General features: G+C 51.2%; 7 protein-coding genes across 7 annotated transcripts; 4 read left to right on the forward strand and 3 right to left on the reverse strand.

Annotated features, from left to right (window-relative positions):
- The first annotated feature begins 143 nt into the window (after positions 1-143).
- Positions 144-795, forward strand: SAICODRAFT_127383 (uncharacterized protein). The gene has a single exon (XM_019165399.1). The coding sequence runs from the start codon at positions 202-204 to the stop codon at positions 568-570; it is 369 nt and encodes a 122-aa protein (XP_019023898.1). The 5' UTR covers positions 144-201; the 3' UTR covers positions 571-795.
- On the reverse strand, positions 647-5,797 carry SAICODRAFT_80947 (uncharacterized protein). The gene is made up of 2 exons (XM_019171220.1): positions 5,596-5,797; positions 647-5,545 (listed from the first exon to the last, which is right to left on the reverse strand). Exons 1-2 carry the CDS (start codon positions 5,640-5,642, stop codon positions 1,021-1,023), a joined length of 4,572 nt encoding a protein of 1,523 aa, XP_019023899.1. The 5' UTR covers positions 5,643-5,797; the 3' UTR covers positions 647-1,020.
- Positions 5,798-6,240: 443 nt separating this feature from the next.
- SAICODRAFT_71604 (polyubiquitin 5) lies at positions 6,241-7,018 on the forward strand. The gene is made up of 2 exons (XM_019170699.1): positions 6,241-6,267; positions 6,330-7,018. The coding sequence occupies exons 1-2, from the start codon at positions 6,262-6,264 to the stop codon at positions 6,987-6,989; spliced, it is 666 nt and encodes a 221-aa protein (XP_019023900.1). The 5' UTR covers positions 6,241-6,261; the 3' UTR covers positions 6,990-7,018.
- A 482-nt stretch (positions 7,019-7,500) lies between these two features.
- Positions 7,501-8,980, forward strand: SAICODRAFT_57438 (tubulin gamma chain; the record flags this gene model as incomplete). Its single annotated transcript, XM_019169534.1, has 3 exons — positions 7,501-7,716; positions 7,772-8,713; positions 8,768-8,980. The coding sequence occupies 3 exons, from the start codon at positions 7,501-7,503 to the stop codon at positions 8,978-8,980; spliced, it is 1,371 nt and encodes a 456-aa protein (XP_019023901.1).
- A 1,114-nt stretch (positions 8,981-10,094) lies between these two features.
- On the reverse strand, positions 10,095-11,447 carry SAICODRAFT_80959 (concanavalin A-like lectin/glucanase; the record flags this gene model as incomplete). The annotated part of the gene is made up of 1 exon (XM_019171221.1): positions 10,095-11,447. A coding segment is annotated over exon 1 (1,035 nt), but the record flags the coding sequence as incomplete, so codon positions are not given.
- Positions 11,448-12,382: 935 nt separating this feature from the next.
- On the forward strand, positions 12,383-13,395 carry SAICODRAFT_57356 (DNA glycosylase; the record flags this gene model as incomplete). The annotated part of the gene is made up of 4 exons (XM_019169526.1): positions 12,383-12,570; positions 12,623-12,956; positions 13,007-13,121; positions 13,181-13,395. 4 exons carry the CDS (start codon positions 12,383-12,385, stop codon positions 13,393-13,395), a joined length of 852 nt encoding a protein of 283 aa, XP_019023903.1.
- Positions 13,396-13,791: 396 nt separating this feature from the next.
- On the reverse strand, positions 13,792-14,611 carry SAICODRAFT_30571 (uncharacterized protein). Its single transcript, XM_019167713.1, has one exon. The coding sequence runs from the start codon at positions 14,531-14,533 to the stop codon at positions 13,877-13,879; it is 657 nt and encodes a 218-aa protein (XP_019023904.1). The 5' UTR covers positions 14,534-14,611; the 3' UTR covers positions 13,792-13,876.
- Between the last annotated feature and the right edge of the window lie 215 nt (positions 14,612-14,826).

Here is a 14,826-nt window from a genome sequence, read left to right on the forward strand (position 1 = left end):
TCTTTGGGTGGCCGACGTAACGTAGACATTTGACATGGTACTAAGTGCAAAATTCTTGACACGCCTCACTGCAGGTGCGCGCAAGAATTTTGCGTCCGTGACGTCATTGCATCTCCCCTCAACCGAATTGTCAAGAGGTATAAAACCAATCTCGATCCAAGCACGGCGAACCCCACCGCTACACTCACACTCACATCGACAATGCTTCGCTTGCAATTCTTCCGCGCTCGCCTTCTGGTCTCCTCCGCTCGGGCCTTCTCTTCCTCAGCCGCTCGTCCCTCCTTCATCAGCCGTAAAGACAACCAGGACCTTCCCTCGACCACTCAGGGCCATGCCGTGGACAAGGACGATCCCAAGGACGTGCAGTCAGAGAACGCTCGCGCTGGTATCGAGGACAAGAAGAACCAGAGGACCAGCGCTGCTGCCAGTGCTCAGGGTGAGGACAAGAAGCCTGGAAGCGAGACCGCGTCGCCAAACAAGGCACCAGGGTATGTTTCTCCGATCGAAAATGCCACAATCTACATGATGCTAATGCTTTTACAGGGGTGGTGTCATCGGAATGCAGGATGAGCGTGGTTCCTTGAGGACGGACAACTCTGAGAAGTCGTAAGATATTGATGCATGAGGATGGATTGCGATGGCGATGGCGATTGCAACGGTGATTTTGTACGTTAGGAGAACGAGAAGGTTTCATTATTATAAGCGAATACGAACGTTCAACAAGTACACGGGGCGTTTTCACAATATCCATATTGCTGCTGTCATCAAATTGATGGCACCCCTGACTCGGCAACTCATCGGGTATAAGAGAGCCGCTCTTCCCTCCGTCTTCGACCTCCAACCAACTGACGTTCTTTGACAAACAACCACTCTTGTTCTGCATCGCACCCACTTTCTTTACACAAAGACAATACGATAATTCCCACGACTGCTATCAACATGGACAGTAATTCTTCATGGCAAAAGCACAGCTAATCTATGTTATCCAAGTCAAAACCTAATAGTAGCAGGAACAACCCTTCACTGACCCCCTTCATCACCCTTTCCATTACCTTCCGCAATCTTAGCCAACTCCGTGTATTCCCCGCTACGCTTCACCATCGTATAAAAAATCCCCTGCTTCTTCAAGAGGTTTGCAGGAGTATCGAACTCTGCTACCTCACCAGCTTCGAGTACCAGGACTTTGTCGTAATCCATAATGGTGCGGAGTCTGTGCGCGACGGTCAAGATGGTTGACTCTTTGAATTCCGTGCGGAGGGCGAGCTGGATCTTCGCATCCGTGGCAAAGTCAACGGAGGCAGTCGCCTCGTCGAGGATAATCAACTTGGAACGACGGACAATGGCTCGCGCCAGCGCGAGGATTTGTCTCTGTCCTTGAGAGAAGTTGTTGCCGTTCTCGGTGACAGCAGAGTCCAGGTTGAGCTTCTGCTTCATTGATTTCGTGGATTTCATAGTACCCGTCGGAGTCGCAGACCCAGAGGGAGCATAGCTCTCGTCCTCAAAATCGAGCATACCAGAAGCACGAAGAGCCAGGTTGAGCTCTGCATCACTCGCCTCGCCAAATGGATCAAGGTTCGACCTGATAGTACCTGAGAAGAGCACGGGGTCCTGAGGGATGATAGACACTCTTTGACGAAGCGCATCAAGATTGAGTTTGTCGATATCCACGCCATTGATCTGGATGATACCTCCAATCTTCTCCGTAAAGCGCAACAAACTGAGACCGAGCGTGCTCTTTCCGCTTCCGGTCCTGCCGACAATACCAACCTTCTCGCGAGGGTTGACGACAAAAGACACCTTCTTGAGGATATCGGGTCCGTCGAGATTGTAACGGACTGTCAAGTCCTTCACCACTACATCACCCTCACTGGGCCAGGATGCGGGAGGTGTGCCCTTCTGGGTCGATTTCGGCTCCTGCTTGATGCCAATGTATTCTTTGACACGTTCGTAGGAGTTCATCTCAACCTCGAGTTCATTGGAACACCTGACAAGGAAAAGAACAGTTTCACTGAAGCCAACAGCATTCACAAGGGAAAAGCCTACAAGACCAGGCGACACCTTGCCGTTAGCGAGAGCCAAGAACCCAGCAGTGAAGGCAACTAAAGAACCTACTGCATCGGCTCGAACGCAGACCCAACGATTGACGTTGTAAAGGGTTTCGAGGGGCCTGGTGTGTGCGTCGATCCTTCGCATGTTTTCCTGACTGAATCGTTCTTGAGCACCGAAAGCTCTGATGGTGATAGCACCGAGAATGGTATCGCCAAAGTGGGAGAACAACGGACTCTCCGTGATGGACACAATACGCTTAACCGCAACCTGCGCCTTGATATACATCTCACCAATGAAGTAACCAATCACAGTGACGGCAGCAGCCGGGATGGCAAAAATTGGCATGATAGCGGCGATGGACGCAATACGAACAACGACACGAACGACATTGTCGGCAGTCATGCGCAACCACTGGACGATAACCGAATCAAGAGCACGAACATCCTTCGAAAAACGGTTGATCACACGACCGATGGGCACAGAATCAAACCAGGAGATAGGCGCACCGAACACACTCTCAACAAGGTCCGTGTGAAGCTTGAAAGCAGCGCTCCATGATCCACGGTAGAAGATAACGTTAGTGAGACCATTCATCAACGTCGAGCCAACCACGATGGCGGCGTACAACGCGAGGTAGAAATAGATGTGTACAGGATCAGACAAGTGCGACACTTCGTACGTCGTAAGAAGCACCAGAACCTGGTTGAGCACCACAGCAATCAGAGCGGCTGCAAACAAAATCGTCCCAAAGTTCTGCATGTACTTGATGATGAGACCGCGAGAGATACGTCCACGAGCCTTCTCCTCCTCCTGGATCAGCTTTCCTCCTTTGCCGCTTGCAGGTGCCTGTGCAGGCTTGGTAGTATCGATGTTCTCAGGCGTAGCGTCCACATCAGGCTCCTGGTCTTTCCGTGCTGGCGCTTCCTCTTCAATCTCGTTCATCAAATCCTCATCGAGAACAGCAGCGGCATCATCCACTTGGACTTGCTGCCCATCGCGGAGGACAATAACCTGATCGGCTGCCGGGGAGCAAAGCGTAACGTGATGCGTTACAAGAATGACCGTCCTGCCTCGAAGCAACTCGCCCTTGATACAGTTCTCAAAAATGCACTTGCCAGTGTGGATATCGAGTGCAGAAAGTACATCGTCTAGTAAGACTGTCTGAGCGTTCGAATACACTGCACGGGCCAAACTCAAGCGCTGCTTCTGTCCTCCAGAAAGAGTAACACCCTTCTCGCCAACTTCAGTCTGATCTCCAGCTTCGAAGCTTTCAAGATCCGGGCGCAACGCACAAGCGTCGAGCGTCTTCTCGTATCGCTCCTCGTCGTATTCGGAGCCGAAAAGGATGTTTTCCTTGATCGTAGCATTCTGCAACCACGCAGTCTGTGCGACATATGCGACACCGTTGCCACGGGGCAAGTCGAAGGATCCTTCGAGTAAGCGCATCTCACCGAGCAGCGCAAGAAGCAAGGAACTCTTGCCGCACCCAGTGGGTCCAACAACCAGGTTAAGGCCGCCTTTGATGAAGTTGAAGTTCAGAGTACGTAGCTGGAACTCCTCCTTCTCAATGGCCTTCTCCAGTGTACTGGAGTTCCACGCAAAAGATGCGTTAACAAACTGAGGGACTTCATTCTCAGCGGCTTGGGCAAGAAGAAACTGCGCTTGTTCAGCGTCGATCTCATCCGGATCATTGAGGAATTTGTCAATACGCTCGAAGCTGACCTTGGCCTGGATCAACATACGAGTCATAAATGAGATCCACAAGAACTGACTTCTCAGAATATCGAACAAACTCAAGGCCGTGAAGGCAACACTGCTGGTCAGAGTCCTCTTCATGACGATCGTGTACACGAAGAAAGTGATCAACATGTTCGTGAGAGGCAATAAGTCCGTGACGACACTGATCCAGATGCTCGTCATGGTCCGTTTCCAGATGGCTCGCTGTTCAGCCATACGCTTCTCTGTCACTCTACCAATCATAGCACGTTCCCAGCCAAAGAACTTGGTGATACGGATGGAATGCAACAGCTCACTGACAAGCCCGATACGCGCATCGGTCGCTGCCATGACTTCCTTTTGCATCTTTGCAAGCCTCGTTGTGAGGAGCCCAGGAATGGGCAACGTCGCAATCAACATTCCGAAACCGACAAACGCACTCCATCCCATGAGCTGGTATAGGAAAACAAGAGCAACGATAATCTCAACAGGCGCTGCAACGACCAACAAGAAGAAGTCTCTGGTATTTGTGATAGTTTCGATGTCACTCGACATGAGATTGTTGATTGTCCCAACCTTGCTCTTTCCCTGCTCGGTAGTGGCCGCTTCGGCCTCCTCTTCGCTAAAGGCGAAGCGAATTCGCAGAGTCTTCTGATAAAGTTCCTGGGTAAGAGCACTCTTCACTCGGACCAGCAAGCGAGTAGATGTAAAGACGTATGCTTGCATAGATATGGATTGAGCAATAGGCGCAATAAGTAATCCGACAACAAAGAAGTAAGGTGTGATCCAAGCATTATCGGGGTCTTCCAGGAAAGCCAAAAGGCGGTTCATAGAGAGCGGTGAGATGAACTGACAGCATGCTGTGCAGGCCGTGAACACCATCATCCATGCGATATCAACGCGCATCAAACTCAGAACCGTCATCAGAGTTGAGCTCTTCTTGTTCTTCAGCGTCTTTTCCCTCCACAACTTTGCCCGATCGTAATCAGGCAATGGAGGAAGATCATCCACTTCAAGATCACGCTTGTAGCCCTTACGAACTACCGGGTCAATCCAATAGTAGGTTCCGAGATAGCTGATCGGTGTGCAAGTCTGCTCCGGAGCAGGCACAGCTTCCTTATCGGTAGGGTCAACTGGATGCCAAACACGGGGCGTGACGAGCGGAAGGAAGTTCACAGCAACCATAAGAATGAGTCTGGCCCAAGTGAACCAGCCCTCGTTTCTGACATGCTTCATCTGGTGCTCCGACGGATGCACCAAGAGTCTCGGCCAGATATCACGGTGCAGAGTGATCACCAGAGGCACTGGTGCAAGCAGCGACACATGGTGAAAGATAGTTGGGCGGTACGGTGTAGGGAAGAACCGGTGAGTGTGCAGGAGCAGCAGATACGCCCAGAACACTGTCTCCACCACCTCCTCCGAGATGTCCTTGCCCATCGCAAGGCGCTTTCCGATGCCAAGCGCACTCATCACCATCAAAACACTTACAAGCACGGTGGTCATCCAGCCAAACAAAAAGCGGGCTCCTTTGATGGCCTCCACTTTCCATTTCCTGGCCTTGGCTATTGCAACATCGTCAGCGGTGGTAAGAAGACTGTAATCCGGCCTGTTGATGAATGGTGTCTTAGTCCAGAGTCTGATGCAGATGAGAACAATTATCGACAGTAATAAAGGGGTCAGTAAAGAACAAATTCGGACGATGGTTGTCGCGGAGTAACCGCGCAATGGGGCATTCAGTGCCGTAATCGCAAGCTCCTTAGGCGTAGACGTCCAAAATCCGCTGCCTTCAATTAGCATATAATCAACCAGCAAACCGAACATGCGACGTACCCATAAGAGGACGATACCTTGGTTCCGAAGGTATATTGGTGATCCATGGCCGCAATTGTCCGTGCAAATGCAACGGTCTTGGCCACAGAAAGCTCAAGGTATACAAGAAGACTGTTGGAACGAGCGGTCCTAAGTCCTTACACGAAGGCCCTAGGGGTATATACAGCTTCAGTGGCCACGGTTGCTACTATTTTGAGAAATTGGACGAAATCAACTGGACGCCACGCCACACCTTATCGACGTACGGTACAGCTCGCGAAAGAGGCGGTGCACCGGGAGTACGAGCCGAGCCTGTGACTAGCATACACGAGAGGGCTGGAGAAATATTATGCTCATTCCTACTCGGCAATGAACCGGACGGCAGCCCTTCTTGTCGGACTTTCCCACTTTCCCGATCCTTCTGGCTAGTTCTTCGTGCACGCAAAGTTGGTCGCGCGGGCAGGACGATTACGCGGCCTCTTGCTGGTGCTGCGGTCCCTGTGACGTCTGGCAGCGAGAGAGACTGCCGCGCTTGCCGCCCCCTGAGACCGTCCAAGAGTCACCCTCCCGGATCAACGCCTCCCAACAACCACCCCCCCTATATAAGGCCGTTCGTCCTCCACGCCCTGCCAGCTTCCCCTATAACACGTCACTTACTCTACACATCACCGACTGTACTCTACAACCATGCAGGTGTGTATTTCCGGCTTACAGAACAGCATTCATCCGAGCGGTTGACTAACTCTTCGTTGTAGATCTTTGTCAAGACCCTCACTGGCAAGACCATCACTCTTGAGGTCGAATCCTCCGACACTATCGACAACGTCAAGTCCAAGATCCAGGACAAGGAAGGAATTCCTCCGGATCAGCAACGTTTGATTTTCGCTGGAAAGCAGCTCGAGGACGGCCGCACTTTGTCCGACTATAACATCCAGAAGGAATCCACTCTCCACCTTGTCCTCAGATTGCGTGGTGGTATGCAGATCTTCGTGAAGACCTTGACCGGCAAGACCATCACCCTTGAGGTCGAGTCATCAGACACCATCGACCATGTCAAGTCTAAGATTCAGGATAAGGAGGGTATCCCCCCGGATCAGCAACGTCTCATTTTCGCCGGAAAGCAACTGGAAGACGGTCGTACGCTTTCCGACTACAACATTCAGAAGGAGTCTACGCTCCACCTTGTGTTGCGCTTGAGAGGAGGTGTCGTCAAGAAGAAGTGTACGCACGTTGCTTGCTCCCAACCACGAATGCCCATTGTCGGTGACTGTGCACGATGCGAAGGCAAGTTCTGCAGTCGCCACAGGTTGTTGGAAGATCACTCTTGCCCAGGCTTGGGGGACTGCAAGAAGGAGTCTAAGGAGCGAAATGAGCATACGCTCATGAGCCAGAGGACTGTCGCCAACAAGGTCTAAATGGTTTCGTGAAGTGTAGCTGGTCTCACTTCCATTTCGTTTTACTGGATTCGGGTTATCGTGTTTGATTATTGGGGTTGATGGGCGTTTTACTTTTGCGTTTATTCGGATCGCCGCATAGAGACGATTGCCATAGCTATAGGCGGTGGATACATGAGCGTTTGCGTGCAGCTGATTTTTCCTGCTCTAATAACGAGATCATTACTCTGACTGCGTCCTGTATTATATCCCCTTCGCACGAACAATTCGCACTGCTACTGTAGACCCATGTTCCCGCCCTGCAACTTTACGCGTGAGCCTGCATCAACAAACCCGTTGTCAAAACACGTACGTGGGACACGAAAATCTTGAACTGTGCTTCAAGAGCTTATCGACAATCGAAGGAGCATTCATCCCTGCAATCGAACGAGCATAATCAACCCAAACGCGTCTCGCTCTTCTTGCGCTCCAGAACACCCGGCTCCTCAAGCAACGGTACCGCGACGTACCTATAGATATCGCACAAGTCACAATGCCTCGCGAGCTCATCACCCTTCAATCTGGACAATGCGGTAACGCGATCGGATCCCAGTTTTGGCAGCAGCTCTGTGTCGAGCATGGTATCAATGCAGATGGTAATCTTGAGGATTTCGCGACGGAGGGTGGAGACAGGAAAGACGTGTTCTTTTACCAAAGTGATGATACGAGATACGTACCAAGAGCAATTTTGATGGATTTGGAGCCGAGAGTGAGCTAAACGCGTCCAGTCCTCATAGGACGGTGGGCTAATGTGCTGTTCACAGGTTATCGGAAACATCCTCTCAGGACCGTACGGAAAGATCTACAACCCCGAAAACGTATACGTATCGAAAGATGGAGGAGGTGCTGGAAACAACTGGGCTGCAGGACATGCCGCTGGAGAGCGAATACACGATGAGCTCATGGATATGATCGACAGAGAAGCAGATGGATCAGATTCCTTGGAGGGATTCATGCTCACGCATTCAATTGCTGGAGGTACTGGGTCTGGATTGGGAAGTTATATCTTGGAGCAGCTGAATGACCGATATCCGAAGAAATTGATTCAGACTTACTCGGTGTTCCCGAACAATCAGCAGGTGTCGGATGTTGTCGTGCAGCCATACAATTCGTTGCTGACATTGAAGAGGTTGACACAACACGCTGACTCGGTTGTGGTACTTGATAACGCTGCACTGACAAGGATTGCTGCAGAAGTCTTGCACGTGCAAACACCATCATATAACCAGACAAACCAGCTGGTATCTACGGTCATGTCCGCAAGCACTACGACACTGCGTTACCCTGGTTACATGAACAATGACTTGGTCAGCATGGTCGCTTCTCTCATTCCTACACCAAGATGTCATTTCCTGATGACCTCGTACACGCCTTTCACAGGCGACAATGTCGAGCAGGCCAAGACTGTACGGAAGACTACCGTGTTGGATGTTATGCGCCGCCTCTTGCAACCAAAGAACCGCATGGTATCCGTTAACCCGTCAAAAAAGTCCTGCTACATCTCCATTATGAACATCATCCAAGGTGAAGCGGATCCAAGTGATGTCCACAAGTCTCTTCTTCGTATTCGCGAACGAAGATTGGCCACGTTCATCCCATGGGGACCTGCAAGTATTCAGGTTGCCCTGTCAAAGAAGAGTCCGTATGTGCAGACACCGCACAAGGTCAGCGGATTGATGTTGGCGAACCACACAAGTATTGCATCGGTAAGCTGCGCTTCGAATGCGGTATTGCTTACATGACTAATACGTTCGATGCAGTTGTTCAAGAGGACCCTCGACCAGTACGACAAACTCCGGAAGAGGAACGCTTTCTTGGAACAATACCGGAGAGAACCTATGTTCGCAGACGGATTGGAGGAGTTCGACAGCTCCAGAGCTGTTGTGCAGGAGCTTGTGAACGAGTACGAGGCGGCGGAGAACCCAGAATATATCACATATACCGGCGATGACGGAAGAGGTGAGGATGAATAAGGGGAGCCGAAGGGGGGGATGATAACCAGTGCCTAGGATAAGGCCCTGCAAGATAAATTACTCATTTATATAATCATTATCGAATAACGCCAAGCCCAACCCAAACCCACATTCCTATCAAGCACTACAGATAAACTTTTGTAATCGCACAATAAAACACACTCACGCAGCCCTGGCCGCAAGTGCATCAGCCCTCAACCCACGGTAAGCCTTCCTTGCGGAGATCGTCTTATCCCAGCTCCTACGCTGAACGGCGCTCATGCGAGGCCGAACATCACCCTCCTCAAGGGAGAAACGCCCAACGGAACGCTTACTAACGGCAGTAGAAGAGCAAGTCAACGCGAGCTGCCAGATGGAGTAGCTCTTAGCGTTGGTAGAGAAGGAAGAGAAGACAACAGCAGAGATCGCAGTGTTCGTAGTGTCAATACCGAAGGAACTGAACGGGATAGCGAACCTCTTGGCCGAGGAAGCAAGACCAGTGACGGTGTAGTACGCCCTCTTCAAGTTGTTACCAGCAGCGCAGACCGTTGCGTTGTCGTAGTACTGAACCTCGAGAACGACACTGCTTCCACTGGGTCCGCTCATGGAGAATTGGACACCAGAGTAACCGGCCAAAGCCTGACAACCGGTAGACGAATACCAATAACAACCACTCTGTGGAGTGATCTTCAACTGACTGCTTGGGCTAGTGACATCCGTGACAGACGTACAAGTACCATCATCAGAAGTCCAGTAACCAAGATCGTTGAAGTTGGTAGCGTACTGGGTAGGAGAATCGAAGTTGTCGATCATAAGGTTGGCAGTGCACCGAGCAACAGCCGCAGTGGTCGTAGTGGCAGCTGCGGAAGAGGTAGCAGCAGCAGATGACAAGGCGGCAGAGCTCTTCGCCGATGTGGTCGTAGAGGAAGCAGCGATGGTGGAGGCGGCCTTGGAAGAGGAGGAGGTAGTAGCAGCGGCAGTGCTAGAGGCCTTTGTAGCGGTGGAGGAGGAGGTAGCGGCAGAGGAAGCCTTGGAGGTAGTCGACGGAGAGGCAGAGGAGGAAGCGAGCGTAGAGGAAGAAACAGCGCAAGTGCCGTAGGCGGGCTGGCAGCCAGTACCACAGTAGTCGCTAGTTGTACCGCACCAGCCGTGGGAAGAACAGCAGCCGTTGTCCGGACAAGTGTAGTTACCAGCGCTGGAAGGACCACAGCTGTTGTCAGGGGAGATGTTGGAAGCCGCAGAAGAAGTAGACGTAGAGCTGGCAACAGTAGGCTTACCAGTGACAGCACCGTCAACCAAGCAGTAGGGCACAGCACCAACACCACCAGCGGCGGCGCAAGACTTCTCGAAAGTGGAGGAGGAGCCCTGCTGATCGTTGGTGACGTTGAAGTAGAACTGGTAGTTGGAGATGTACATATGAGCATCAGCGGTAGGAGGGCCCTGAGTCCAGTCACCACCGTCGGACCAGACGTTCATGATGACGGCACCTGGAGTAGAGGGCACGTTCACGGTCATCTGGCGGATAGCATTGCCATTCTGGTAGAAGGTAGTGACAGAAGGTTGCCAGTCGAAACGGTGCTGAATGGAGCTGGTCCATCCACCGGAGACAGCTTCGGTGTAAGTGGCACCGGGAACGGAGTTGTCAGTGGAAGCGTCGTAGGCGGGCTGGTTAGAGTAGTGAATCTGGTTGGTAGACTCCGAAGTCAAGACCTCGATATCGGTCTCTTGGGTATCGGACTTGTAGTAGAAGAAACCGGCGCAAACACCAGGGGTAGCCTCGACACTGAAAGTAGAGCGGAAGGAACCGTAAAGAATGTCAGTGCGAGCAGTGTCGACTTCACCAACCTGAACAGCACCAGAGCCAGAGTAGCCAGAAGTCTTAACGACAAGGTTACCGTTCCGAACGTAGGCGTTGGAACCATTGTTCTGCATCTGGTAAGCGGCAGTACCGGCGTCGGTACCCCAAGTTTGGGCATACCAATCGCTGGAGATACCAGAGTCGGCAATTGTGTCGGCGTCGGCCATGGAGGAGAAGTCGGCGGTCATGGCATGCGACCAGACGGATCCGTCTCCGGTCTGGTAACCACACTCACAAGCTGCCTGAGCGGTTCCGGCTGCGGTCGCAAGAAGGCCGAGAGCGGCAAGAGCCAGAGAAGATCTTCGTCGATCCATTGATGGGTATATGAAGCGATTGAGGAGTGTAGTGACTGTGATGATGAGAACGTAGAGGGGTGGGGGATAGGATGGTCTTATAAACGACAGATTGACAGATCGCTACGTTTACCGAGTCGATCCGAAGAGATGGTGTCTCGAAGGGATGCGGATGCATCACTGAGGTGTTGTGAAGGGCTTTTCCTCAGGCAAAGTGCCCACGTCTAAGCGACGCCATGTCTGAAAAAGGCGTTGAATCGAGCAGTTGAGAAGACAGTTGCACGCCCCCTGTCAAGCAGCATACGTTGGATTGCAGAAGGCATCGTTGTGGGGCGTCGGTCAATGGCGAATTTCGACGGCGCTCGAGACTGTTGCGCACAGACCTTTCCCAGCGCGTCGATCCAGCGAGTCGCGCTAGCCAAAAGCGGTGTGCGGCCCAACCACCCGGTACCAGAGCACAACGGCATGCGTCTTCTAGAATCTTTAGAGAAAGCCAGAACCGTTGCAAGACGCTAGAAGCAAGGAGATCAGAAAAACGGGAACCCTTGGCATCGCGAATGTACGCTCTCAACGGCCGTGGATTTCAGTTCGCAGGAATGAAGGCGTAGTCCAGATCCGATACCTTGATGTCATGCGTATGACCAGCAGGGTTCATCGCGTGAGTTAACGCGTGTTCGTTCTGATGAGCTTCTAACCCGTCTGGAGGCGACGTCCGAGGGAGCCGGATACACGATATGAAACTTAGAAGCCGATTAGAGAACGAAAATGCGTTCTAACAAGCCTGACAATTTCGAGTGGAGATTACCGAGATCTTCTCGAAGCCTGCAAACGCATTCCATAACTCATGAAGATCAACTTAACTACCCCTTCCATGTTCGGCGCATGTTCATATGCGCCGCGGTGCAGCAGCTGGTCCGTGCGTTCATGCATGACGATAAGATCGACGCCATGAAAGCAACTGCTTGTAACGTTGACATGAACATCCCACCGACGATGAGCACAACTTCAAAATACTTTGCTACATCCCTGACGACAAGGGCTCGGACAGCTCGGGCACCGGCACGTTCTCTAGGCGTTGTTACGCAGGAATCAAGCGACAGCGAGCTTTCACCGCCTCCATCGGACTTGGACGATAACTATGAGGAAGTAGCGGTCATAAAGAAAGAAACACCTGCTCGGAAAAGAAGGGCAAGTGCTACTGTTATAGATCGCAAGAGACTACCAAAGAGAAGCGCAAAGAATGGAGATGCAGAATCAAAACCCACATCTAAGATGAAAGCAATCCCGGTTAAGCTTGAACCTGGGATACCACCTGCGAACTGGGAAAAAGTGTACAGTTTAATAGAGCAGATGCGCAAGACAGGTCCACCTGCTCCTGTTGATACTATGGGCTGTGAACGATTAGCGGATCAAGATGCGGATCCCAAGGTGAAGCGGTTTCAGACGCTGATCTCCGTAATGTACGTTTTTCCCCACGATAATACCAAGAGCATCACGTAACGTCATATGCAGGTTGTCGAGTCAAACAAAAGATACAGTCAACGCTATTGCTATGAGTAATCTCAAATCTCAATTACTGGGCGGGCTATGCTTGGACAGTATCCTTGCGGTGCCGGATGCCGAGTTGAACGCAATGATCGGAATGGTCGGCTTTCATCGGAGGAAAACAGAATATATCAAGAAGACTGCAGTAATTCTACGTGATCAATGGGCAGGCGACATTCCTGATACTATCGAAGGCCTGGTAGCTCTTCCGGGGGTAGGGCCTAAAATGGGTTATCTGACATTGACGGCTGCATGGAACAAAACTACCGGTATCGGCGTGGATGTACATGTGCATCGGATTGTATGTTGTGCTCAACCTTCGCCATCCGTTAATGCTAATGTTTGCTACAGACAAATCTTCTTGGGTGGCATAAAACGAACACACCTGAACAGACAAGAGCAGCGCTTGAATCTTGGCTGCCAAGTGACAAATGGGGTCCCATTAATCCACTTCTTGTCGGTTTTGGTAAGCAACAATGCCATCGATTACTGGGATGACCTCTGTTGACATGCTCGTATCGCCAGGTCAAACAATATGTAAGCCGGTTGGAAGGTTGTGCAGCCAATGTACGCTCTCGACAGGCCTTTGTCCGTCCGTGACATACACCGCACCAAAAAAGAAGGGAACTAACATAAAACTGGAAGGAGAGACTGGCACAGACCTAGATATGGTGACAGACACGAAGTTGGAAAAGGACGTCGGCGTTAAGATCGAAGATATGGAGGACCTTGTCAAGTGACCAATGCGTCGCACGAATATTAGAACATTGTGCATTTGCTTCAACGGTGTCTTCATGTCTCCTGTATCTTCATGCTCACGACTTTCTGTAGCATCTATCATATACTTTCTTCGCATGTTGAACAAGATTGCCATGTGTCCCAACGATCTGGCGGATTCCATCTTGTACTAGAGGTGAAGACAAGATAAGGTGGGTGTATGTGAACAGTGTTGCTTCGAGAAGCATGGGTTCCCTGCAGTACGTGTGAGCACATCCGAGTGGTACACTGCGCATGGGTGTGCATGTGCTCTGCGCGTGAGAACATACATAAAGTATCGAATCATAATTCGCCGCACATTATGACACCTTGAACTTAGCCATATGAGAAAAATCATAATCAACCGCAAGAATGGAACTCCCGAATACCAAAACGACCCCTTCGTGTGCAACTTTGAAAAGAAATGACAGGCCTTATCACCACGCAGCTCACCCTAGCCACGCTTCATCTGGCTTCGTAGAAGTGATTAAATAACAGATCGAGCCTCTCCTTTGCACGCTCTCTTTCTTCGAACTTGACCTCTTCGACTTTCGCTGGTCCTTCACGTAACAGACTAGTATCGCATGTCTTCTCACGGCTGAACTTCAACTCCTTTGCACTTGGCAATGACGGGCGGCGACTTGGATACCTCTCCACCCAATCGTCACGAAGCCGTGCATTACTCTCATGCTGAGTACACTCAGAGCATGCAGTCCATTCAAACCCCTCCAACTGCCTGTACTCGTCTCTGTTCAACGGAACGCATGCGCCTCGTACGCTGAGACTCGAAGTGATGATTAAGGATTGTGGTTCTTCCAGACAAGTGATGTACTTCGAGACGAAAGCAGCAGTAAGCGCCTCCGGGGAGAAATCGGTGCGGTAAAGTTGACCTTTATCGTGTGAAGCGCGTGCTGTCGACCAAGCGAAGTCCATGGCTTCATCCTCGATTCCCAAGCTGGGAGCCAGTGCGGATACACAAGGACTTCTGAAGAACGGTCTTGATGGTATCTGGGAAGGCTGCTGCCCGGGGATCGCGCAGACTGCCGCTACGCATTCCAACCCTGCGGAAGGTGCTGTAACTGGTGTTGATAAACGCGCAAGCCAGGGTGACTCCTTGGACATGGTCGCCCGTTCTCCAAGATGTTATTGAGTCTTCAAAGTATATGTTCGGTTGTTCTCTCTTACAATTGTTGCTATTTTTCTACACGTACAATGTCGTCAACTCATGCAGTGCGATAAGGCTTCCCCGCGAGGATCAGCCCGGCCCGCCAGCGCACCTATCCAGCTGAAGTCGCTATGGAACATCGGGAAATCAACGAAAACAACAGGACAGACGATTGATCACATGCATTCGTATGGTATCTTCATAGAGGTTTGTAGTCGTGCAACGCCCAAAGCGCAGCTGTTACCCTAAA

The sequence above is a fragment of the Saitoella complicata genome, assembly GCF_001661265.1.
Source record: "Saitoella complicata NRRL Y-17804 unplaced genomic scaffold SAICOscaffold_13, whole genome shotgun sequence".
NCBI lineage: Eukaryota > Fungi > Ascomycota > Saitoellomycetes > Saitoellales > Saitoellaceae > Saitoella > Saitoella complicata.